Raw genomic sequence first — 26,777 nt, 5'->3', positions numbered from 1 at the left:
GTGACCGTTTTACAATTGGGTTTCATTACTGACAAAGTCAAAACAAGCAGTAGGCCAAGCGCAGTGGCTCAAGCCTGTAATCCCAGCACTTTGAGGCCGAGACGGGCGGATCACGAGGTCAGGAGATCCAGGCCATCCTGGCTAACACGGTGAAACCCCTGTCTCTACTGAAAAAAAAATACAAAAAAGTAGCCGGGCGAGGTGGCGGGCGCCTTTAGTCCCAGCTACTCGGGAGGCTGAGGCAGGAGAATGGCGTAAACCGGGGAGGCGGAGCTTGCAGTGAGCTGAGATCCAGCCACTGCACTCCAGCCTGGGCGACAGAGCAAGGCTCTGTCTCAAAAAAAAAAAAAACAAGCAGTAATCTTTAAGAGTTCAAATTAGTGTAAGATAGAAAGGACTACAAAACAATCTGATTTTTCAGGTGTAATTAAAGTGCTCCTTATTTTAAGTAAAATAAAATTAATAATCAGTCACTGGCAACAATCATTATTAAGAGGTCTTTTAGGGCAAAATTTAATAGTACAAAGAGGTTTACAAAAATAGATCCATGTTATTTTGAGGAATACTGTAATTTTTTTCTCAATTCAGTTTTGATAAATTATACCTAATCATAGAAAAATGATCCCAATTCGAACTTGATATAAAAAAAAAGGAGAGATGAAATTAACTCAGCTAGGTAACAGATCTGGCAAAATATAAGAATGAAAAAAATTGTACGCAGGGCACTTATTTCATATCCAGAGGTAAAAACATTTTCAATTAGTAGCCTATCTTCTTCCTGTAAGCAATCACAGATCCTAAGTTGATCATGCAGTACAAAGCCACAGCAGTCAAAACCTTCTGTTTGATGCAACACACAAAGTTGTTTGTTTCCTTATTAAAATGCGAACTGGTTGTCTATTTTTCTTTATCCCATTTATTCGTATTCACAAATTAACAAATGGCGTCAACAATTATTGTAGGTGAAGTGGGATATTGCTGGATCAAAGGCTCTATAAGACGTCTTTACTGACTGAATCTGAAGGTTTATTGAGTTCAACACTCACACCTTTTTCACCTGTTAGATATTTTACTTTAGCTCGTGCTTTCTCATGTGCATCAAAATACCAGTTATTGCGTACCTTGTTGTACTTCATGAGGGTTGCGACGGTCAGACCAGAAAAACAGCAGTCTATCAAAGTTGGGTTCAACGTCAGCAAACTAGGCTTTGCCTCCGTGACCGAGGACACCCTCGCTGCCCTGGCACACTAACTTGTACTTCTTCCAGTCCTGAGGCTGGTGCTCCTTGCAGCAGTAGGAAGGGCGGCTGTAGAGCAGCAGGTTCTCCATCTTCCCCCACAGCTCGCAGTACTGCCAGTCTCACTCGGCTCGCGGGCCCGCAGCTGTCATTGGCCATGGCGAAGGCAGCTGAGCAGAAGAGGTGGCGGCCCGACGGCCTCGTCCGAGGCTGGGGAGCGGGGAGAGAGATAGGGGCCGTTACTGCGCCATGTACCTGCTACCCTTGGCTCAGGGAGGCCGGCACCCAGCGCCCTCGGCCCAGCCGCTTCCGAGTCCTAGGCTCCCGCGCAGCACCGGCGGCCGCCTCAGCGCCTCATCGCCACATCGCCACCGTGGGTTGAGAGAACGCGGCCTGTGCGGTGAACCGCAACCTGGACTTGGGCGCGCGGGCCTGGGGTGCGCAAGACCGGGCCTGGGGTGCGCAAGACCGGTCCCCTCGGCCGCCTCAGCGTACCAGGCAGTCCGGCCCAGGCTGTGGAGGAGTGCAGGGCAAGCAAGCGCAGCTCGCTCCACGCATTCTGCACGTACACACCATGGCCCCGCTGCGATCAGGGCGTGCCAGCACGTGGGCCAACACTGCTACTTTCTTACCACCCTTGTGGACAGGCTGGAGTTCTACTTTGGGGCTGTGCTTCAACTGTTCCTCTGGTTCTGGCTGTGAACTTCTTCACTATTGCCTGAAACAGGCAGTTCTGTCTGTGCTTGCTTCGGACGGATGTTTAGAGAACTCAGTACTGATCCTGAGGGCTCCTTCTCCTTTGAGAGCACATCCTGTCCCTCCTCAAGGGGTGGAAGTGGTCAAAATTCTGTAGGGACTAAAACTTAAACATCCCAAACATAAAAAAGCAGAGGAAAGGCTGGGCGTAGTGGCTCATGCCTGTAATCCCAACACTTTGGGAGGCCAAGGCGGGTGGATCACAAGGTCAGGAGTTTGAGGCCAGCCTAGCCAATATGGTGAAACCCTGTCTCTACAAAAATACAAAAATTAGCTGGGAGTGGTGGTGGGCGCCTGTAGTCCCAACTACTTGGGAGGCTGTGGCAGGAGAATGGTGTGAACCCAGGAGGTGAAGGTTGCAGTGACCCGAGATCACACCACTGCACTCCAGCCTGGGTGACAGAGTGAGACTCCATCTCCAAAAAAAAAAAAAAAAAAAAAAAGCAGAGGAAAAAGCCAGTCTTATGCAAAAGCCTGCAACAGCAGTAAAGAGGGTAGACATGTGGAAGGCTTTATGGAGATAAAGCCATGGACCACCGCATCCTGGCCACCCAGCTCTCTGGGGACTGCTCCTACCTGCCTTGCCAACCCCTAGGCAAAAAAACATAGGATAATTCAGGTGTTTTGCAATAGGCTCAATAATGTCGATAAAGGCCACTGAAGCCGCTTGCCTCTAGCTGGCTGCTGCAGAATGAGAGCTGTTCTCCAAAAAGAGACCCCTGTCATATGTGCTCCTCCCTGATCAGAGTGAGGCTCATGCCATTTTAAGCAATTTTCTTATTTAATGGCAGGGACGGACACTCAGAGCAGCCAGTGTTGTGCATTCTCTGAAGAGTCAGCCTCAACTTGGAAGGAAAGTTGCAGCTACCATGACCACGAAATAAGTAAATTCCAGTTTAACACAAATAGTGAAGTACTACACATCGCCCACACTGCTAGCAACCCAAGGCAGCTCTGCCTCTCACATACCTCTATTTTAACTGCTCAGAACTATGTTTTTATATTTCACCTCCAGCCTCTGTCTTCCAGGTTCTTTCTGCAAGTCTTTCACCAGGGCCACTGCCTCCTCTCCACTCTCTGGATGCTGCTGTGGGACCCAGATCTGGATCTCCTGGGGAAGGACAGTCAGGAACTGTTCTAGGACCAGCAACTCCAGGATCTGCTCTTTTGTACACTTCTCTAGCCTTAGCCACTGACAACAGAGCTTCCGGAGCTGGAGGAGGGCCTCTCGGGGTCCTGATGCTTCTTGGTAATGGAAATGCCAAAAGCTCTGGCAGGATGTCTCCGGTCCAGAGTAATTCCCTTGAAGGGAAATTTCCTGCTCCCAGTGGGAATCTTCTTCCAGTTTAACTGTTTGGAGATCTTGTACTGAAGGAGTCTGGATTTGTTGGTCCACAGCTACAGCCATTGTTCAGGTCATAGAAGAGCCTTGCAACTGCACTCTGAAGCTCAAACATCTTCTATCACCTCACTGGGAAACCATCTCAGAACTCCCACTTGGAAGCCACTAAATGGAACTTCTCTTGAAATTCTAGAGTCAAGAGACATACATTACAAAGTGAACTCTAGGAAAAATCTCAAGTGTTAGCCCAGCAGGCTTGAGGTGAAGAAGAGAGCCTTCCTGTCCCCGCCCTGCTGCATGCCCTGGTGCCTGTGGAGTCACTGGTGGGGTGGCAGTTCCCCAAGTTTGATAAGAGGAGTCAAGGGCTAGTGATCTGGTTGAAAAGTAGAGGAGCTTGAAGCTGTGTTTGCATAGCAATTAATTTAAAGCTGAGAAAACGCCAATTATCCACTGACGAATGTGGGTAGGCTGACGGAGATTATATATGCGACAATAAACTGCCCACCCTCCCAAGCCAGTGGTCTTCAGAACTACAGGGTGTTGCATAGCAAATGTCTAGTACCAGTCAGACTCACACAGGTAGTCGCACCTTGAAGAGCAGCTTCGGGGTGGAGCCGTCTCTAAATGTCAGAGATTCAAATACTCCAACCGCTCAACTACCCTCGCCTCCGGCTGGATTCTCAGCCTTGGGCGCACCGTTCAGGATTTCTCAGCGCTGGCATCCTAATTCTAGCCCAGACAGGGACATTTACCCTGGTTAAGGTTGCAAGCTTTAAGAGAAAGGATAATAAACATAGACTCACGGGATGGTAGAGTTGGAGAGTTAAGAGATACTCTGGCTTGAACTCCCTTAAGAGCTGAGGCAATCATGGCTTAGAGACCTCAAGGGACTTGTTCAAGGTCACGTAGCTGGTTTAAGGCAGGAAAATGAACAGTGGCTCAATCCTTCGACTGCAGACTGGGTGACTTACACTGGAAGGTTACTCTGCTCCGCGGGCGACTTTCTCTGCAATCTTTACGGGGCAAACGCGGGCCCCGCGGCCAGGGGCGCCTCGGCGGCTACGGGCCAGCGTCGTCCCTCCAGGCTCAGCGGGCAGCGGGAATAGGGCGCCACCAGCACAAGGGGCGCATCCTGCCTCCGGGTCAGATTGCGGGGACTCGGGGCCAGGGCTGGAGGCCGCCGGACCCTGGCTCGAGGCCCAGGCCCGAGGTGAGAGCTACTCCCGCCCGCCGAGGCCCTAAGAATACGGACGACTCGGCCCCCGTGACATGATCTCCGCGGGGACGCAACGTTCCCACACGACACTAGAAGCCCGAGTCCGGGCCCTAAACACGGCTATTGGAATAACCACTGAGCAGCGGAAGCAGAAAGACTCCGTGTTCTCCGGAACTACATTTCTCAGAGGCCGCCGCCCGAAGACAAACAGCAGCATTAACCAATAAAATGTGAGGATACCTCAGGCGCCTATTCGTTTCAGACGAATCATTAATGACAGGTGGGACTTTTCTACAAGCCGGATAAGTGGGGCGGAGTCGCGAACCGCAGCCACAACTCGAGCACCTGGGGAGGGTCTGGGTCCTGCCTTCCAGGGGGAGTGGAGACCTCTCGCCCTGCGCGGCCCTGGTGGTAATGAGCGAGAGGGCTCTTTACAAAGTTTTTTGTTTTGTTTTGTTTTTTATTTTTTGAGACGGAGTCTCGCTCTGTCGCCCAGGCTAGAGTGCAGTGGCGCGATCTCGGCTCACTGCAACCTCCGCCTCCCGGGTTCAAGCAATTCTCTGCCTCAGCCTCTTGAGTAGCTGGGATTACAAGGCGCCCGCCACCACTCCCGGCTTTTGTGTTTTTAGTAGAGATGGGGTTGCACTGTTTTGGCCGGGCTGGTCTTGAGCTCCTGACCTCGTGACCCACCCGCCTTGGCCTCCCAAAGTGCTGGAATTACAGGCGTGAGACCCCGCGCCCGGCCCTTCTTTTGTTCTTAATGGAGACGAGGTCTATGTTGCACCAGGCTGGTTTTGAAGTCCTGGGCCTCCCAAAGTGCTGGGATTATAGGCATGAGCTGCCACGCCGGTTTATAAAGTATTTTCACTTAGGGCCGAGGGCAGCTGTTTAACCATGTTAGTCCCTATTTATCCCTACTATACAGATGAATAAATCGAGACAGCTTGGGACTGAGGATGCTCCTATGAAGCTGGGACTCCAGTTAAGGTTTTCTGCCACTTAAAGCGCTTTTCTCTGGCATGGTTGGTAGCTGTGGTAATGCTTTACCACTCTGTTCCTCCCCATCACCTACCACACACACAATTCCTCATCTCCTGCTTGCACGGTCCTGGGTCATTCAAGATTCATACCATTGACTCTCATTCAACACGTGGGGAGCAATTTGGGCAAAGCACCAGGCCGTGAGTGTGCTGTGGTGGGAGAAAAAAAAAAAAAGGAGACACTCCTTCCTCTTAAGGAATGCAATCCAGCGGTGGGTGCATTTTCTAAAACGCTGCCACCGAGTTATGTGCAACCCAAATAACTCCAATGCAGTGCTATTAACAAATGCTTCGCTAAATGCTACGTGCTAAATGGAGGTGTGTTCAAAGGAAATGACTTGATAGAAATACCAAGGACGCACCAGGTGCAGTGGCTCATGCCTGTAATCCGGGCACTTTGGGAGGCCAAGGCAGGCGGGTCACTTGAGGTCAGGAGTTTGAGACCAGCCTGGCCAACATGGTGAAACCCCAAATCTAGTAAAAATACAAAAAAATTAGCCTGGTGTAGTGGTGGGCGCCTATAATCCCAGCTACTCAGGAGGCTGAAGCACGAGAACCGCTTGAACCGGGGAGGCAGAGATTGCAGTGAGCTGAAATCATGCCACTGCACTCCAGCCTGGGTGACAGAGGGAGACTGTTTCAAAAAAAAGAAAAAAGAAAACAACAACAACAAAAAAAAAAAAACAAGGAAGGGCTGGGAGAGCCCAGAATGGTGCAGCTTCAGGGAAAGGACCTACTTTACACATTTTATTGGGTTTGGTTCTGAGAAGGAATCCTGGAACCCTGCATTGTAGGTTTCACTTCCTGTTTAACAGATGAAAAGTCCAAATTGAGTGAAGGTGGGTGCTTGTCCTCACAGTAGGAGCAGCCTGTGGTTAGCTGAGGGAAGGTTAGGATGACAGGAAGGACTTTCCAGAAAATCAGTTGCAAAGCTGGGCCATGGAAATTCCTTCTATCCCTCTTAACTTAGCGTCAACAAAAAGTCTCAGTGCAGACAAACCCACTGAGCTTAATTTGGGAGAAAAAGCCATGGAGAAGATCATTTAGAATGTACTTCCGAACTACATACCAAATGGGGTGCCTGCAAGGGGGTCGTTCTCCTTGTCTTTAGAAAAAGGGAATTGAGAAGAACATTTAGAATGAACCTCCGAACTACAATTAGGATCCTAAACATCTTCCTAGGAGAAAAAAAAAAGCAACAGCTCACAATAAACCAAGGACCATCAACCAAACGAGAGGTCCAGGGCTCAGGAGGACTTACTAGGAGGAGAAGCTGTAAGTTGGTGAGGCATTTATTTATTTATTTGTTTATGAGACAGGGTCTCTCTCTGTTGCCCAGGCTGGAGGACAGTGGCCTGATCATCGCTCACTGCAGCCCTGGCTTCCCTGGACTCAGGCAATCTTCCTGCCCCAACCTTCGAAGAGCTGGGACTATAGGCCCCCACCACCACGCAAGGCTAATTTTTGTATTTTTGTAGAGATAAGGTTTTCCCATGTTGCCAAGGCTGGTCTTGAACTCCTGGGCTCAAGTGATCTGCAGGGAGGGCTTTCAAGGACCCCTGTTGGTACCTTAGCTCCAAGTTCAGGCAACTCCTTCAGGGTTCTGGGTTCTCTCTGAGGCCTCGTGTGTTCAGTTGTCAAATTATTGTCAATGAAGAATCAAACTCTGTAAAATATTTCAAGAGATTTATTCTGAGCCAAATATGAGTGACCAATGACCCAAGACAACATCAGTAGATCTTGAGAGCATGTGCCTGAGGTGGTAGGGCTCCAACTTGGTTTTAAACATTTTAGGGAGACAAAATAAGATATTAATCAGTGGCTGGGCATATAGCTCATGCCTGTAATCCTAGCACTTTGGGAGGCCAAGGCAAGTGGATTGCTTGAGCTCAGGCATTTGAGACCAGCCTGGCCAACATGGTGAAACTCCATCTCTTAAAGAAAAGAAAAAAAAAAAGGAAAAAAAGACATCAGTCAATACGTGTAAGATGTACATTGGTTCAGTCTGGAAAGGCAGGACAACTGGAAGCCAGGGCTTTCAGGTCATAGAGTCAAAGATTTTCTGATTAGCAATTGATTGAGTTATTTAAAGACCTGGAATCATTAAAAAGAAAAAAAAGGCCAGGCGTGGTGGCTTACACCTGTAATCCCAGCACTTTGGGAAGCTGAGGCAGGCAGATCACCTGAGGTCAGGAGTTTGAGACCAGCCTGACAAATATGGTGAAACCCTGTCTCTACTAAAAATACAAAAAAAAAAATAGCTGGGCTTGGTGATGCATGCGTGTAATTCCAGCAACTCCGGGAGGCTGAGGCAGGAAAATCATTTGAACCCGAGAGGCAGAGGTTGCAGTAAGCCGAGATTGCACCACTGCACTCCAGCCTGGGTGACAAAGCGAGACTCCATCTCAAAAAAAAAAAAGGACCTGGAATCATTAAAAAGGAATGTCTGGATTAAGATAAGGGGTTGTGAAGGCCAAGTAGCAGGCTTCAGAGGTCTTATCAGACCAAAAATAGGTGCCAGACCCTTAAGTTATTTCTCTCCTGGATCAGGGAAGATAATTGGAAAGGAATGGGGATTCTCTACAGAATGTAGATTTTCCCCACAAGGGACAGCTTTGCAGAGGCATTTAAAAATGTGTCAAGGAAATCTAATTTTTTGTTTTGTTTTGTTTTGAAACAGAGTCTTGCTCTGTCACCCAGTCTGGAGTGCAGTGGTACAATCTCAGATTACTGTAAACTCTGCCTCCTGGGTTCAAGCAATTCTCCTGCCTCAGCCTCCCTAGTAACTGGGGTTACAGGTGCATGCCACCCTGTGGGCTAATTTTTTTTTTTTTGTATTTTTAGTAGAAACAGGGTTTCCCCATGTTGGTCAGGCTGGTCTCAAACTCCTGACCTCAGGTGATCTGCCCGCTTCGATCTCTCAAAGTGCTGGGATTACAGGTGTGAGCCACCATGCCTGGCAGTCACGGAAATCTAATTTGGAGTAAAATTCTTCAATTTCTTTCAGGGCCTGCTATCTGTCATGTGATGTTATACCAGAGTCAGCCTGGAATTTGGTGTCTTATTGCTACAAAGAATCTACCTTGTCAGTCTTAAGATCTGTTTTAATGTGAATGCTGGTCAGCTGTGCCTGAATTACAGCAGGGAGGGGGGTATAATGAGGCATGTCCGACCTCTCCTCCCATCATGGCCTGAACTAGCTTTTCGGATTAACTTTGGAATGCCCTTAGCTCATGAGAGGGGGTCCATCAATCGGTTGGGGGGCTTCAAATTTTATTTTTGGTTTAGATTAGGAACAGGAATTCTGAGAAGGCTAACGTGGAAACTCAGGCCAGCACTCTTGGCCTGCACACACATCTGCCTTTTTTTTTTTTTTGAGATGGAGTCTTACTCTGTCACCCTGGCTGGAGTGCAGTGGTGCAGTCTCAGCTCACCACAACCTTCGCCTCCTGGGTTCAAGTGATTCTCCTGCCTCAGCCTCCCGAGTAGCCGGGATTACAGGCGCGCACCATCACACCTGGCTAATTTTTGTATTTTTAGTAGAAATGAGGTTTCACCATGTTGGCCAAGGTAGTCTCAACCTCGTGATCTGCCCATCTCAGCCTCCCAAAGTACTGGGATTACAGGTGTAAGCCACCACGCTGGGCCCACATCTACCTTTCAAACCATCCCCTGGACCAGTCTAGAAATTCCAGAGCTATGTCAGGGACTGGGGATAAGGGGCAAAGGCCCAACCCAGGGCCTTGGGTTCCCACCTTCCAGTCACCAGGGCAGCTCTGCTTTTACACGTTTTACATCACCTGTGAGCTATGAGGGACCCGGGCAAAGTATTTCATTGGCATGAGATCCTCCTCCCAGCAATTCCCCCACAGCTGCCTCTGGGCCTGTGAATGAATGGAAGTCTCAGAGTTTCGTCACCAGGAAGAGTGAGTAGGAGGGGGTCAAGAGGCAAATGGGCCATGGAGCCACTTGCTCAGAAACCAGAAGCATGAGCTCAACGGCACCAACAAAGGGGTGGAAAGTCAAAGGGAATTAACCACAGGCCCTTCCTCTCCACCAGGCTCTAAAACCTTCTGCTTTCAAAAATCTCATCATCACCCACACAATTCTACTTCCATTTCCCCTATGGCTGTGGGATATTTTATCAAGAGGGTGAAAAAAGTAAAAGTACAAAAGTGAGTATTTTGTCCAAAGATCTGAAATAGCTTAACAGGGCCAGGGAGCAGGGAGGCTAGAATGGCCCTCCATTTGACAATCTCCAAGGCCATCTGTGAGAGACTATGGATACAGCAAGCCCAGGACATGGGGTCACTGCTGAACTTTCTGTTTACGAGACAGGACTCCCTTCAGGGATAAAGGGCCAGGAAAGACGATAACAAGTCACACACAAGGAATGACCAATTACAGTTGTGGATTGTCCTGATACTAGCTAGAGAGAAGACTAAACATTGTAGCTAATATATCTTTTTTTTTTTTTTTTTTCTTTTTTTGAGATGGAGTCTGCTCTGTCGCTTGGGCTGGAGTGCAGTGACACCATCTCAGGTCACTACAACCTCTGCCTCCCAAGTTCAAGCGATCCTCCTGCCTCAGCCTCCTGAGTAGCTGGGAGTAACAGGTGCACGTCACCATGCTCAGCTATTTTTTTGTATTTTTAGTAGAGATGGGGTTTCCCCATGTTGGTCAGGCTGCTCTCGAATTCCTCACCTCAAGTGATCCACCCACTTCGGCCTCCCAAATTCTGAGATTACAGGAGTGAGCCCACCGTGCCCGGCCCAATAACAATTTAAAACAAAGGGAACTGTCTCTGGATATAGTTATATGGATTCACTGTATTAAAGGATAAGAGTAAGATAAAGTCTCTGAGGGTTCACTGCTTGTCCAAACAGAAAAAAAAAAGATTTTGAGCTGAGAGTGGTTGCTCATGCCTGTTATCCCAGCACTTTGGGAAGCCAAGGTGGGAGGATCGCTTGAGTCGAGAAGTTTGAAACCAGCCTGGGCAACATAGCGAGAGACCCTGTCTCTATTAAAAAAAAAAAAAAAAAAAAAGACTGGGTGCAGCGGCTCACACCTGTAATCTCAGCACTTTGGGAGGCTGAGGCAAGTGGTGGATTGCCTGAGCCCAGGAGTTCAAGACCAGCCTGGGCAACATAGTGAGATCCTGTCTCTATTAAAAAAAAAAAAAAATTGTGTACTACAGATTCGGCTGCAATATGCATGGTTTTCCATGGGCTTTTGATTATCTGTGACATTTCAAAACTATAAGTTGTTTCATTAGAATATTGGTGGGTTGGTGTTTACAAATGTCTTCATCTGTGTGCATAGCTTACATAGGTAAATACTGAGAGGGCACTGAAAGAAAAACTAACATTTATCATCTGACCAAAGGAAAGCGTAGGAAACCTAATCCACTATCCAGGCCAGAATCATGGGCTCCATCGGTCTCTTGCATTTCTTTTTTCTTTTTTTTTTAGATGGAGTTTTGCTCTTGTTGCCCAGGCTGGAGTGCAATGGCGGCGTGATCTTGGCTCACCGCAGTCTCTGCCTCCTGGGTTCAAGCAATTCTCCTGCCTCAGCCTCTCGAGTAGCTGGGATTACAGGCATGCGCCACCATGCCTGGCTAATTTTGTACTTTTAGTAGAGACAGGGTGTCGCCATGTTAGCCAGGCTGGTCTTGAACTCCCAACCTCAGGTGATCTGCCCACTTTGGCCTCCCAAAGTGCTGGGATTACAGTCGTGAGCCACCACGCCCAGCCTGCTTCTTGCATTTCTATGTATTTCTATGAAGAGAACCAATTGGCAAATATTTCCTCAGTTCCCATCACAAGCACTGAGCTGGGTACTAGAGCTGGAGGTTCCTGGAGCTGGGAACCTCAGGATGGGTATGAACATAAAAAATGGAAGGGAGGGAGGGGGCAGGATGAAGTAGGGAGGACATGTAACAGATCAATGTAACGAGAGTCACGGCACTGAGCTGGAGAGTGCAGGGGCCCACAGGCAGGGTCAGGTCTGCCAGAGAAGTGCAGGGAGGAGGCCTCCTGGAGGAGGTGGTGCCCAAGCTGCATCTTCAAAAATGGGCAGGTGGGCACTGGCAAACATGGAGGCCCGGCATTCCAGAAAAGGGAGCAGGGTGAGCAGGGGCACTGAAGCAAGGCTCCGCTGCACATAGTGATGGGGAGCTGCCTCGGGATGAGGATGGTCAAGGGCACAGAGGTGTGATGACCAGGGCAAGGCAAGGAATGAATGTGATGAGGTTCCACAGAGGTTCCCCATGGGAAGGCCTCATCTGCTGTTGAGGAGTGTGACCTTTCTGTAGCTGATGGGGAGCCCCTCAGGGCTTAAGCTAGGTGGTGGCCAGCTCAGTTCTGCTGTGAAAGAATGCTAACTCTGGCTGCAACGTGGAGAGGCAGGCACAGGGAGGTGGAGGTTTCTATGAAGCTGAAAGACAGGAGGATCGCTTGAACCCGAGAGGTAGAGTTTGCAGTGACCTGAGATGGTGCCACTACACTCCAGCCTGGGCAACAGAGCAAAGACTCTGTCTCAAAAAAAAAAAAAAAAAAAAAGAAAGTATATTAGCTAAAATGTTTAGGCTTCTCTCTAGCTACTATCAGGACCATCCACAACTGTAATTGGTCATTCCTTGCGTGTGACTTGTTATCGTCTTTCCTGGCCCTTTATCCCTGAAGGGGGTCCTGTCTCGTAAACAGAAAGTTCAGCAAAGACCCCATGTCCTGGGCTTGCTGTATCCATAGTCTCTCACAGATGGCCTTGGAGATTGTCAAATGGAGGGCCATTCTAGCCTCCCTGCTCCCTGGCCCTGTTAAGCAATTTCAGATCTTTGGACAAAATTTCACTTTTGTCCTTTTTCCTTTTTCATCCTCTTGATAAAATATCCCACAGCCATAGGGGAAATAGAAGTAGAATTGCTGGGAGGCAACCAGGAAGGAAGTAGTGGTGGCGCATGCCTGTAATCCCAGCTACTCGAGAGGTTGAGGCAGGAAATGGAAGTAAAATTGCCAGGAAGCAACCAGGAAGGGCTGTGGCAGCTGCCAGGCAAAGGTCTGAAGTCTGCCAGGGGCTTTGAGGCTGGGAATGCTGAGTAGGGCGGCAGAATGTGCACACTGTGACTCCCGAATGAATGGCTCTGAGGAAGGAAGGCGTCTTGGATGATCCCAGGTTTTGGGATTGGGTGAGGCAGGATGGGTGGCAGTGCTACTCACAAAGAGGAAAGGCAATAAGAGGCAGTCAGGGGACATGCTGAGTTTGAGATTCCAGGAACAACTTCAGTGGGTGAATAGGTGGCAGGAAGAAGAGAGACTTGAAATCAAGCCAGGAAAAAGCTGATGGGGCAAGGTCCTGATCATGGAGTAGTGGAGGGGAAGCCCCGGGTGGAGGTTACTATGAAGCTGAAAGCACAGCTCCAGGCTGAGGGTGGGGGTGAGGACTGAGGGAGCGCAGAGAGGTTTGTTAGCCTGGAGGTGGGAAACAGAGGGAGTTCACACCTGATGGGTTGAAGGTTCTCAGATGTGAGCTGAGCCTGGGAGCTGACATTCTGAGAATGGCCAAAGGGTACACAGCCATTGTGGAGACTGGGAAAAGGAAGTGACCAAAGTCAGGTAAAAGACTTGCTGACGTGGACTCCTGAGGGCCACGCTGGGGGTGAAGTGATTGTGGTTTTGGTTATCTTTTGCTTGTTTTTTTTTTTTTTTTTTTTTTTTTTCTTTTTCCTTTTGAAGACAGAGTCTTGCTCTGTCACCCAGGTTGGAGTGCAGTGGGGCGACCTGGGCTCACTGCAACCTCTGCCTCCCGGGTTCAAGCGATTCTTCTGCCTCAGCCTCCCAAGTAGCTGGAACTACAGGCGCCCGCCACTATGCCCAGCTACTTTTTGTATTTTTTGTAGAGACAGGGTTTTGCCATGTTGCCCAGGGAGGTCTCGAACTCCTGAGCTCAGGCAATCCACCCACCTCGGCCTCCCAAGTGTTGGGATTGCAGGTGTGAGCCACTGTGCCCAGCTCTTTTTACCATTTATTGTAGACTTTTTTTTTTTTTTTTTGAGATGGAGTCTTGCTCTGTCACCCAGGCTGGAGTGCAGTGGGGCATGACCTTGGCACACTACAACCTCTACCACCTGGGTTCAAGCGATTCTCCTGCCTTAGCCTCCTGAGTAGCTGGGACTACAGGCGCCCGCCACCACGTCTAATTTTTGTATTTTTAGTAGAGATGGGGTTTTGCCATGTGGGCCGGGCTGGTCTCGAGCTCCTGACCTCAAGGGATCCACCTGCCTCAGCCTCCCAAAGTGTTGGGATTATAGGCGCAAGCCACTGCACCCAGTCTTATTGTAGATTTTTGAGGCTTGTCTCCCTAACTCCCAGACTCAAGTGATCCTCCTGCCTTAGCCTTCCGAGTAGCTGAGATTTTAGGTGCACACCATGGCACCTGGCTTTATTGTCAATTTTTAATGGTCCCAAGGCCACTACCATGATTTTAGAAACAGACTAATGACAAAAGCTAGATCTCTAAAGACATGTACCCTTAAGGAGAAATATCCTGTTACAGAGACATAGGTGTAATTGAGTTGCAAGCAAAGATGTGGCAGAGGTAGAGCTCCCAAAACGATTGGACTTCTTGAAATGTTTTAGGGGCGAAGACACATCCTTCCAGCCGACACACAGCTACACAAAGGCTACTGTATCCTGCCCCCTTTGCCTCTGTGGACCCATGGAGACGTGGCAGGACCTGAAGTGATGGGCTCACAATCTTTATTTACTTTTAATTTGCAAAGCAACAACCTCAGACAACTCTCAACCTTTTGTGAACTGTTAATTTATCATTTTCCCATCAATGACCTGGTTCCAGCTTAATTCTGCAATTCCAGCTAATCTGGTTTCCTTTTTTTTTTTTCTCTAGAATATTTTGTGTTTCTACTAGGTAAGGAGGAGTTTTAAAAAAAAAGTTTCAAAAAGCTTAATATAAACTCTTGAGACTTAAAAAAAGATCCAGTATCAGGCCGGGCGCGGTGGCTCACGCCTGTAATCCCAGCACTTTGGGAGGCCAAGGTGGGCGGATCACAAGGTCAGGAGATGGAGACTACGGTGAAACCCCACCGCCACTAAAAATACAAAAAAAAATTAGCCGGGCGCGGTGGCGGGCGCCTGTAGTCCCAGCTACTCAGGAGACTGAGGCAGGAGAATGGCGGGAACCCGGGAGGCGGAGCTTGTAGTGAGCCGAGATCGTGCCACTGCACTCCAGCCTGGGCTACAGAGCAAGGCTCTGTCTCAAAAAAAAAAAAAAAAAAAAAAAAAAACAAAGATCCAATATCTTCTACAACCCAAGTTCCTTTTACTAGTCAAATTCCAGAACTTAATGTCAGGTGGGAAACTATCCCATCTGTTCTCCCTTACTGCTAGGGCGGCTCCTGTATTTTCCCAGACAGATGAGAATCTTCCTTCTATTGGACAAATGATGGGACTTCACAACCTCTCCCTAGCACCTAGCACAGCGATGGTACCTAAGTCCTCAATGACTGCTGGCCAAGTGAAGGAATGGTACTAATGATGGGGATTTCACAGCATACTTGATTTTTTTTTTCTTTTCTTTTGGTTTTAATAAACATCACTGCCTAGAACTTCCTCCTCATGTCTAAGTGGATTTTGGACAGAGATGACTGCCAATGGCCTCCTCAGGATGTCACCTGGATCCTTAGGCAAAGCCACGGCTCCAAGTCTTGGAGGACAGATTCCAAGCAGGGTTTGCAAAAGGTAGTGGGAAGGTGTGTGCCCTGGTCAAGCACATGCAGGTCTAGGTTCACCCAAAGGTATACTCTTCCAAGCAACGGACTTTTACTCCATGTAGTCCTGGGGCACTCTCAGCCTGGGGCAGGAGGCAAGTGGGGTGGGGAAGTGAGGGATGAGTATGCTAACAGTTCAGGTTTGTTTTTGTTTTTGAGACAGAGTCGCGCTCTGTCACCCAGGCTGGAGTGTAGTGGTGTGATCTCGGCTCACTGCAAGCTCCGCCTCTCGGGTTCATGCCATTCTCCTACCTCACCCAAGTAGCTGGGACTACAGGCGCCCGCCACCACGCCCGGCTAATTTTTTGTATTTTTAGTAGAGACGGGGTTTCACCATGTTAGTCAGGATGGTCTCGATCTCCTGACCTCGTGATCCACTCGCCTCGGCCTCCCAAAGTGTTGGGATTACAGGTGTGAGCCACTGTGCCCAGCCTAGTTCAGGTTTTTAACATAGTAAAAGACAGACTCAGGAAAAGAATGGAACTCTACTTTATTAGGCAATACTGAGCATCCATCCTATAAGAACTAAGCCCATTCTGAGCACAGGCCCCATGTGTAGGAGGAGGCAGTTTCCCATTTCCTGGAAATGCCTTATCTCCTCTTACTTCACAGCAAACCCCTTCACCTGCCATCATGCCCGTCTTCACTCTCTCCAGGTGCGAGGATCCCGAGAACAAAGCCCTGGTAGCATCCCAAGATCAAGGGGGACACCTGTAGGACAAACTCCTGATTCAAGCCCAAATATCTGCAGGGAACAGATATGTCCTCAAAGTTAGCACTTCTTTAAAAATAAAGTTCTTAGTATACAAAAGCTACCTGACAGGATTCTAGGTCTGCATATATCAAATAAAAAATAAAAGAAGAGGGAAACAAGTGCATAGAATAATTCAGAAATTATGGGGCTATGTATCTGTTGGGCCAAAGGCACAAACCCACCCTGCTGCATGCAGGACTGTTTTACTCTTGATGAGACAGAAGTTACCATCCACCATGGGATGGCAGCTGGGGTTCTCAGACTTCACTACACTCTCCAGGACAAAACCCCACGAGAACAAATGTGTTCCCATGGTAGCTGACCTAGCTACCAAAGGACAGTAGGCAGAGACAAAAGCAAACACTGAAATGTCCTCAGTTTACCCCTCTCCTGCAGGCCCTGTCCAACTCTTACCAATGGAAAGGACACTGGGACACTGGCTCCAGGCTGTACTTCCTCATGTTTCTGTGCTCCTGACACTTTCTGGAAATAGAAAGGGGCTTTATCTTCATGTGGGTGACTCAGAACTGGAGAAGCCCCTCCATCTTGACCTGAAATCAAAGCCCAAGGCACCAAAGCCAGAAGAGCAGATTCTAGCATGGGCAGGGAGCTCTGGAACACTAACAGCTTGGGGTGAAGGCACCTTAGCCCAACAATGTAGCAGCAAAACAACAAAACAACCAGAACCACACCAAAGATTTCCAGTATTTCTCTGAGGACTTGGCCCACGTTGTGAGCCATGCTGTCTTCCATTCCAAGTGGAGAAACATTTCCCCCCCCATTTTACCAAAGAGGAAACTGAGGCACAGAGGAATCACGAGAGAGGGGGCTAATCAAGTCACCCAATGTAAGGGAAAAAGACCCAACTTCCACTCCTATGCCCTGTTCTTGAATGTATATGGGACTTGACTCAGACCACTAAAATGACAGTGTCCTGGAAATGAGGATGAGCAAGGGGAAGATTCCGGCAAAACCCCACAGAATGTTTAGGAAGCCCGGCTCTTTGAAAGGGAATCACTGCTGGGGCAGTGTGGCAACTCCCACTCCAGGCCAGTCCCTCACTTTCGCTCTTTGCCACTTCAATAAAGTTTCTCTTTCATGTGAGTTCTCTGATGTGTGATAAAGTTAGAGCTGTTGCTGAAGCCTTTGCCACACTCGGGGCATTTGTAGGGCTTCTCCCCAGTGTGGATTCGCTGATGTATAATGAGGACCGAGTTCCAACTAAAGCCTTTCCCACACTCAGGGCACCTGTAGGGCTTGTCTCCCAAATGGGCTCTCTGGTGCATGACCAGAATGGAGCCCCGGCTGAAGCTCTTGCCGCACATGAGGCATTTGTAGGGCTTCTCGCCTGTGTGGGTCCGTTGGTGCACTACCAGCTGGGAGCGCTGGCTGAAGCATTTCCCACACTCGCTGCATTTGTAGGGCTTCTCTCCTGTGTGGATCCTCTGGTGCTTGAGGAGGTTGGAGCTCCAGCTGAAGCTCTCCCCACATGTCAGGCACTCGTAGGGTTTCTCCCCTGTGTGCATACCCTGGTGTGCGATCAGACTGGAGCTCTGGCTGAAGCTCTTCCCGCACACCCCACACTTATAGGGCTTCTCCACCATGTGGGTTCTCCGGTGCGTGGCCAGGTTGGAGCTGCGGCTGAAGCTTTTCCCACACTCACTGCACTGGTAGGGTTTCTCTCCTGTGTGGGTTCTCCGGTGGGTGATGAGGGCTGAGCTCTGGCTGAACCTCTGCCCACAGTCAGTACATTTATAGGGTTTCTCTCCTGTGTGGATTCTCTGGTGTCTGATTAGGTTGGAGTTGTAACTAAAGCTTTCGCCGCATTCTTTACATTCGTAGGGCTTTTCTCCAGTGTGGATCCCCTGATGCGTGTTAAGGCTGGATCGGTTGCCAAAGCTCTTTCCACACTCAGGGCACGAGTAGGGTTTCTCTCCCGTGTGGGTGCGCTGATGTGCGATGAGGTTGGGACTCCTGCTGAAGCTCTTGCCACACTCGGCACACTGGAAGGGCTTCTCCCCCGTGTGGATCCTCTGGTGGGTTATGAGGTTGGCACTCCGGCTAAAGCTCTTCCCACAGTCTCTGCATTTGTAGGGCTTCTCCCCAGTGTGAGTGGTTTGGTGTCTACTAAAGTTTGAACCATCACTAAAGCTTTTTCCACATTCATCACATTTGTAGTATTTCTCTCCTGTGTGGGTCCTCTCGTGTGTGATGAGGTGGGATTTCCGGCTGAAGGTCTTCCCACACTGGGGACATTCGTAGGGCTTCTCCCCCAAGTAGGTGCCCTGCAGGCCTATGAGCTGGCCAACTTCCCTGTCCTGAGAGAGCACCTCCCCGTGGTCCTCGCCTGGGATGTGTCCCTGGGCCCTCTGGACGCCATCATCTCTCTCAAAGTCACTTTCCCTATCGGAGTGCTGAGCACTTTCACCTTCAGGCATTTCAGAGAATATCTCACGTGATTCATTCTCAAACATGTCTTGATTACAGTTCTCCCCATTTTCACTCTGTATCTCAAAATCTGAAACAATGAAGAAAAACATACAATGTCTACTCAACTCCCTGTCATGATGACAAAAGGAAACTAAGGGGGAAATTTATAAAAATTAAACTTCCAGTGAACACAAAGAGGCTAGGATATCCTCAAAGTCTTTAATAATCAGGTTTAATATACCCAAAGGAATATAAATCATTCTGTTATAAAGACACATGCACACATATGTTCAATGCTGCACTATTCACAATAGCAAAGACATAGAATCAACCCAAATGCCCCTCAATGGATGAAGAAAATGTAGTACATACACACTGTGGAATACTATGCAGCCATAAAAAGGAATGAGATTATGTCTTTTGCAGGGACACGAATGGATTGGAAGCCATTATCCTCAGCAAACTAACACAGGAACAGAAAACCAAACACTGCATGTTCTCTCTTATAAGTAGGAGCTGAATGAAGAGAACACACGAGCACATGGAGGGGAATAACACACACTGGGGCCTGTGGGGGAGGGGGAGGGACAGCATCAGGAAGAATAGCTAATGGATGCTGGGCTTAATACCTAGGTGGTGGAATGATCTGTGCAGCAAACCACCATGGCACGCATTTACCTTTGTAGCAAACCTGCACATCCTGCACACGTACCCCTGAACTTAAAAGTTGAAGGGGAAAAAAAAAAAAACAGGCTTATTTCATTCTGACTGGTTGTCAGGCCTCATAATCTTTGTGGCAATCACCCAGAATTTCAAAGCCTTAAAGATTTGGGTTCCATGTCCCATGTCTTCATCTGAAAATGAGATCAGGTGGGAATTTTAAAGGACATCAACAGGGTACCTACCCAATTACCCCGATACTCACCATAATGCCTGATGCTTGATTCAATGTAATGAGTGAATCAATGAGTTTTTTATTGGTACCACAGACATTTCCCTAAAGCTTGGTCTCCTTTCAAAAGAAGCTTACATAATAATTTCTTGTATAACATGTACCTGGTGTTTATGACCTCATTACTTTGTATTTAAGACACAGGAAAGACGACAGAGCCCCTGCAATCAGGACCCTAGGTGTCTATACCAATGACTAGAAGCAAGTTAACTGGATTGTTAAAAGAGCCCTCAAATTTGTCTGCAGTGGGAGCTTATGAACAGATCTTTAATTGGTAATACAAAATATTTTCTGGGAACTTGTTAAACCTTCCACTGCCCAAATATTTGAGTAAAAGAAATCAATAGGGAGGACTGCTAGAACACAGCCCCTTCCTTAGATGAGGGACTGTAAAATCTACCCGAGGATGAGGCCAAAGCAGAGAGCTGAGCCTGGATCACACTGTTCTGACCCCCGACAGAACCATGTTTACTGAAGAGTGTGTTGGCTTCATAGCCCTGGCTGACACTCTAAGTAAAGTGTCATTAGAAATTAATGGCTGTCACCAGGCATTGTGGCTCATGCCTGTGATCCCAGCACTTTGGGAGGCCATGGCGGGTGGATTATCTGAGGTCAGGAGTCTGAGACCAGCCTGACCAACACGGTGAAACCCTATTTCTACTAAAAATACAAAAAAATTAGCTGGGCATGGTGGCGGGCACCTATAATCCCAGCTACTTGGGAGGCTGAGGCAGGAGAATTGCTAGAACCTGGGAGGCAGATGTTTTGGTGAGCCGAGATCACGCCACTGCACTCCAGCCTGGGCAACAGAGCCAAGACTCCATCTCAAAAAAAAAAAAAAAAAAAGAAAGAAAGAAAAGAAATTAATGGCTGTCGAGAACATTAATGCTGCCAGGAAGTTGTTGATGACATTGTTTATACCATACAATGTCCTCTTGATGAGCCTGAGGAGGAAATTTCCCTCTTGACCTCAATCCTAAAAAAAGCTGCACTTTTTTTCTGTTTTTTGAGACAGAGTCTTACTTGGTCATCCAGCCTGGACTGCAATGGCGAGATCTCGGCTCACTGCAACCTCAGCCTCCTGGGTTCAAGCGATTCTCCTGCCTCAGCCTCCAGAGTAGCTGGGACTATAGGCACCTGCCACCATGCCTGGCTAATTTTTGTATTTTTAGTAGAGATGGGGTTTCACTATGTTGGCCAGGCTGGTCTCGAACTCCTGACCTCAGGTGATCTGCCCGCCTGGGCCTCCTAAAGGGCTGGGATTACAGGCGTGAGCCATTGCACTCGAACTCTCAGTGACATTTCTATTATTAAAGCTAATAAATTTATTTAAGGTTAGATGCTCAATTAATTTTCTGTAAGTTAATGTAAACCCTCACATACAAACATGATAAAATTGGACATGCCCCTCTCAGGCAGGACCTGGGCTCCACTCTTGCCTTCAGTCAATTTAAGATCACATTTATTTTTATTTTTTATTTTTTTGAGACAAGGTCTCAGTCTGTCACTGAGGCGGTAGGACACTGGCGAGATCGCAGCTCACTGTAGCTTTGACTTCCTGAGCTCAGGTGACCCTCCTACCTTAGCCTTGCAGGTAGCTGGGATTGCACAGTGTATGCCACCACACCCAGCTAATTTTTTTGTATTTTTGTAGAGACGGGGTTTTGCCATGTTGCCCAGGATAGTCTCAAACTGCTGGGCTTAAGTGATCCTCCTGCTTCGGCCTCCCAAAGTGCTGGGATGACAGGCATGAGCCACCACGCCTGGCCATAAGATCACATTTAAAATTGAAAACAGGCATATAATTACACTCTAAGCTTACACTGACACACATGCTGCTGCTAATCTGTGGGTTCATAGAATTGCCCTCTAGCCACACCCCTCATATCACTAGAGGACAGATACAGGCGCAAGGCGCACAAGGTATACTCTGACTTGGCAGGACCAGGAATTCTGTGCTTCCTCAACTTCCTGCAAGACAGTTTTTTTTTTTTTTTTTTCTGAGATGGAGTATCACTTGGTCACCCAGGCTGGAGTGCAGTGGCGCAATCCTGGCTCAGTGCAAGCTTCACCTCCTAGGTTCAAGCAATTCTCCTGCCTCAGCCTCCTTAGTAGTGTAGCTGGGACTCCAGGCGCATGCCAACACATTGTTTCTGGCTAATTTTTGTATTTTCAGTAGAGATGGGGTTTCACCATGTTGGCCAGGCTGGTCTCAAACTCCTGACCTCAAGTGATCCGCCCGCCTCAGCCTCCCAAAGTGCTGGGATTACAGGCGTGAGCCATTGCGCCTGGTCATGGAAGACAGTTTTTTTATTTGTTTTTTTCATTTGTTTTTTTTTTTTTTTTTTTTTTTTGAGACAGAGTTTTGCTCTTGTTGCCCAGACTGGAGTGCAGGGGTGCGATCTCGGCACACTGCAACCTCTGCTTCCCTAGTTCAAGCGATTCACCTGCTTTAGCCTCCCAAGTAGCTGGGATTACAGGCATGTGCCATCACGCCTGGCTAATTTTGTATTTTTAGTAGAGACAGGGTTTCTCCATGTTGGTCAGGCAGGTCTTGAACTCCCACCTCAGGTGATTCGCCCACCTCAGCCTCCCAAAGTGCTAGGATTACAGGTGTGAGCCACCATGTCTGGCCCGAAGACAGTTTTTTGGCAAGTTTTGAGCATAGAGCCCTGCTATCATCTCTCCTCTAGAAGAACCTGCAGGCCAAGGCCCTGATTTATTTTTAGCAAACTAACATGCCCAAAAACATTTTTTTTTTGGGTGATTTTACTAATTGAATAGGTAACATTAGCTAATAAGGCTGTTTTTGCTGTTTTAAAATCAGAACTGGTGAGCTCTCGAATGATCTCGGAAGCAACAAGGAAAACAAGTAAAACTCCAATTTTATTTTCAGTGAGATCAGAAGATAAAATTTGCAGACACCAAAATACATGTCAGGGCTTCCCAAAACAGCAGACTGGGTAGAAGCAATGAGGAAGGAAGTGCAATGAATAGGCATGGAAAGCCCTGGGTTGGGAGGGAGCAGATTTCAGAAAGCTCAGGCAGAAAATCACTTCCTGTGTTTGGCAACTGGGGTAAGTAGGGCAGGCTTCTTTGGTTCAGAGAGGCAAAGGAGGTGAGGCTGCAACCGGAATCACACAGGGCAGCCATGTATGCAGGAAGCTGTTTCTGGAAAGCAGAGAAGGAAAGAGCCTTTGACCCACACACATTAATCCACAGTATTTATTTATTTATTTATTTATTTATTTAAGATGAAGTCTCACTCTGTCACCCAGGCTGGAGTGCAGTGGCACAATCTCAGCTCACTGCAACCTCTGCCTCCCAGGTTCAAGCGATTCTCCTCCCTCAGCCTCCTGAGTAGCTAGAATTACAGGTGCACACCACCACCTCCCCCCCGCCCCCGGCTCATTGTTTTTGTATTTTTAATACAGATGGAATTTTGCCACGCTGGCCAGGCTGGTCTCAAACTCCTGACCTCAAGTGATCCAACTGACTCGGCCTCCCAAAGTGTTGGGATTACAGGCTTGAGCCACTGCGCCTGGCCCGAGGAATTACTATTACTGAGAAAAGTGATCATTTCCATCCATAAAAATAATTAAATGAGGCAACTGCCTTTATAAAGGAATACCACAGAGTAGAGCTTGAAGAAGGGATGGTGAGACAACAGAAAGACATGAAATGTACACTAGAAGAACTCAGGAAAGGAGGGAAAATCACACAGAGAAATGAAGACAACAGGAAAAGGAGCACAATGGGAATAGGCATCTTGGAAAGCAGAGAATGGGAAAAAGAGGACCAAAATGAGAAAGCAATGACAGGAAATGGAAACAAAGGAATAGGTTAAAAGGATTAAAAAGAATGATAGAGGGCCGGGCGCGTTGGCTCAGGTCTGTAATCCCAGCACTTTGGGAGGCCAAGACAGGTGGATCGCTTGAGCCCAGCAGTTTGGGACAGCTTGGGAAACATGGCAAAACCCCATCTCTACAAAAAATACAAAAATTAGCCAGGTGTGGCTGCACACACTTGTAGACCCAGCTACTTAAGAGGCCAAGGCAGGACTATTGCTTGAGGCCAGGAGGCAGAGGCTGCAGTGAGCCATGTTTGCACCACTGGACTCCAGCCTAGGTGACACAGTGAGACCCTATCTTAAACAAAAAGATAGAAAGAGAAGTTAGGCAAAAGGAGAATCAGTAAACAACTGGAGTTCTCAAAAAAGAAAACTCAATAGAACTAATACTTAAAGGCAAGGCGTGGTGGCTCACGCCTGTAATCCCAGGACTTTGGGAGGCTGAGGCGGGCGGATCACAAGGTCAGGAGTTTGCAACTAGCCTGGCCAATATGGTGAAATCCCGTCTCTACAAAAAAAATTCAAAAATTGGCTGGGTGTGGTGGCAGACACTTGTAGTCCCAGCTACCCAGGAGGCTGAGGCAGGAGAATCACTTGAACCCGGGAGGCGGAGGTTGCAGTGAGCTAAGATCGCAGCACTGCACTCCAGCCTGGGCGACAAAGCGCGACTCCATCTCAAAAAAAAAAAAAAAAAAAAAAAAAAAAAAAGGACTAATATTTAAATATATAACCTATAAGGATATAAGAACCTGTGAAAGCGATACCATGGGCCAACAAAAACTAACGCGGGGTGGCTAACAGTGAGACCGGCGGACAACAGCAAAAGGATCAAATCACTTACAAGGGGAAAGAAAATCAGCTGGTTTCAGATTTCTCTATATTCAGGCTGGGTGTGGTGGCACGTGCCTGTAATCCCAGCTACTCGAGAGGCTGAGGCAGGAGAATTGCTTGAACCCAGGAGGCGGAGGTTGTAGTGAGCTGAGATCACACCACTGCACTCCAGCCTGGGCAACTCTATCTCAGGAAAAAAAAAAAAAAAGATTTATCTATATTCAACAAAACTGTCCTTCAAGTATAAACCTATAGGCAAACAGCTTTGAACATACACAAATTCATGGACTGTTAGGGGGGTGAACACCTAATGAATTTAACTTTAGAATGAAGACTAAAACTACAATGGCAATTAGGGTGATTACAGAGCTTGTAAATGTTATATGGCAGTGTAGAAATGACATTCTAACCAAAACTGGGGTTGGGAGAAATAAGGTGGTTTATAGGATATGTTCGTTGATTGCCTCATCTGTAATAACCTGGGAATTCAAAGAATTCACATTTAAAATTGGTAAAGCATGCAGCTGAAGTAGAGGTTTGCAAAAATAAACATTAAGAAAGATAAGATTATTGCCTACAACCCCAGCACTTTGGGTGGCTGAGGTGAGAGGATTGCTTGAGGCCAGGAGTTCAAGACCAGCCTGAGCAACACAGCAAGACTTCATCTCTACAAAAAATAACAAAATTAGCCAGGTGTGCTGGCACATGCCTGTAGTCCCAGCTACTCAGGAGCCTGAGGTGGGAGGATTGCTTGAGGCCAGGAGTTTGAGGTTACAGTAAGCTATGATCACGCCACTGCACTCCAGCCTGGGTGACAGAGTGAGACTCTGTCTCTGGAAGAAAAAAAAAATAGAGGCCGGGAGCAGTGGCTCACACCTGTAATCTCAGCACTTTGGGAGGCAAAGGTGGGCAGATCACAAGGTCAGGAGTTTGAGACCAGCCTGGCCAACATCATGGTGAAACCCCATCTCTACTAAAAATACAAAAATGAGCTGGGCACGGTGGCACACGCCTGTAATCCTAGCAACCTGGGAGGCTAAGGCAGGAGAATCATTGAATCGTTGAACCCAGGAGGTGGAGGCTGCAGTGAGCAGAGATCGTGCCACTGCACTCCAGCCTGGGTGACAGAGTGAGACTCTATCTCAAAAAAAAAAAAAAAAAAAAAGATAAGATTATTGACTAAAACTGGATGGGAGAGGGATTATCTCTGTCAGATGTTAAAACATTACGAAATCTCTGCTGGGTGCAGTGGCTCATGCCTGTAATCCCAGCACTTTTGGAAGCTGAATCACCTGAGGTCAGGAGTTCTAGACTACCCTGGCCAACACGGTGAAACACCATACAAAAATTAGCTGGGTGTGGTGGTAGGCGCCTGTAATCCCACCTACCCGGGAGGCTGAGGCAGAAGAATCGCTTGAACCCTGGAGGCAGATGTTGCAGTGAGCTGACATCGTGCCACTGCATTTCAGCCTGGGCAATAGAGCAAGACTCCGTCTCAAAAACAAAAACAAAAACATTATGAAATCTCAGTAATTAAAACATTAATAAACAATCAGACCAAATAAACAAAATAAAAGCTCCAGAAATCGATTCAATAGATATGTAAATTCAGAATTTAATACAAGTGGCACATGAATAGACAGAATAGGAGAACAGAAAAGAGAATCTGTATAATGACTATGAAAATTTAGCATACAATACAGTTGGCCTCTTAAATCCATGGAGAAAATATACAACATACAATAAATGATGCTGGAAGAACTAGTTAGGGAAAACTGGAAAAATTCAATTCAAATGGAAAAATTCAAGCTGGACCTAGAAATGGACAAATCCCAAATGGATCTAAGACTTAAATGTTAAAACAAAAAACAAAAAACCCAAATAGCAGCATCAAACTATTAGATGAACATACGAAAACATTTCTTTAAAATCTGGCAGCCTCTAAGTATGATACTTAATTTGTGGGGCTATCTTGTTTTAAATGTCAAGTCTTTGAACTCCCAGGTATTACAAACAAGACGATCAAAGAACATATCCTATAAAACCACCTTATTCCTCCCAACCCCAATTTTGGTTAGAATGTCATTACTTTTTTTTTTTTTTTTTTTGAGATGGAGTCTCACTCTGTCGCCCAGGCTAGAGTACAGCGGCACGATCTCGGCTCACTGCAAGCTCCGCCTTCGGGGTTCACGTCATTCTCCTGCCTCCGCCTCCCGAGCAGCTGGGACTACAGGCGCCCGCCACCAAGTCCAGCTAATTTTTGGTATTTTTAGTAGAGACGGGGTTTCACTGTGTTAGCCAGGATGGTCTCAATCTCCTGACCTTGTGATAAACCTGCCTCGGCCTCCCAAAGTGCTGGGATTACAGGCATGAGCCACTGCGCCTGGCCCTTAGAATGTCATTTCTATGCTGCTGTATAACATAAATATGATAAACCTCACTACAGAGGTCACTCTAAGTAGAATCCAGGCCCAATAACCCCTTCACTGGACTGCTCAAAGACGAGTCCTATCTTTACAAAGACTGCTGCTATCCAGCAAAGACCAAAGGAGGGTTGGCAGTTCTTCGCAAGTTGCCCTCTGAGA

The 26,777-nt window shown here is 47.7% G+C and overlaps 1 protein-coding gene across 17 annotated transcripts in view; it reads right to left on the bottom strand.

Moving 5' to 3' along the window:
- LOC105464718 (zinc finger and SCAN domain containing 2) overlaps positions 1-26,777 on the bottom strand; it is a 55,913-nt gene that overhangs the window by 15,378 nt on the left and 13,758 nt on the right. For 4 of the 17 annotated variants that reach the window (XR_011626219.1, XR_011626218.1, XR_011626220.1 and 1 more), the window contains exon 3: positions 1,122-1,447. Coding sequence is in view for 5 of the 17 variants with exons in the window: in XM_011712748.2 (XP_011711050.2) it covers positions 17,209-18,647 (1,439 nt within the window). In the remaining 12 variants the exon portion in view is untranslated. Of the gene's footprint in view, positions 1-1,121; positions 1,448-4,138; positions 4,751-16,721; positions 18,648-22,376; positions 22,683-24,202; positions 24,376-26,777 lie in introns of those variants that run through there. The other 13 variants (XM_011712748.2, XM_011712749.3, XM_011712750.2 and 10 more) reach the window with 10 other exon arrangements.

This window comes from Macaca nemestrina, chromosome 7 (assembly GCF_043159975.1).
Source record: "Macaca nemestrina isolate mMacNem1 chromosome 7, mMacNem.hap1, whole genome shotgun sequence".
Classification (NCBI taxonomy): domain Eukaryota; kingdom Metazoa; phylum Chordata; class Mammalia; order Primates; family Cercopithecidae; genus Macaca; species Macaca nemestrina.
This window is presented reverse-complemented; position numbering and strand designations above follow the sequence as displayed.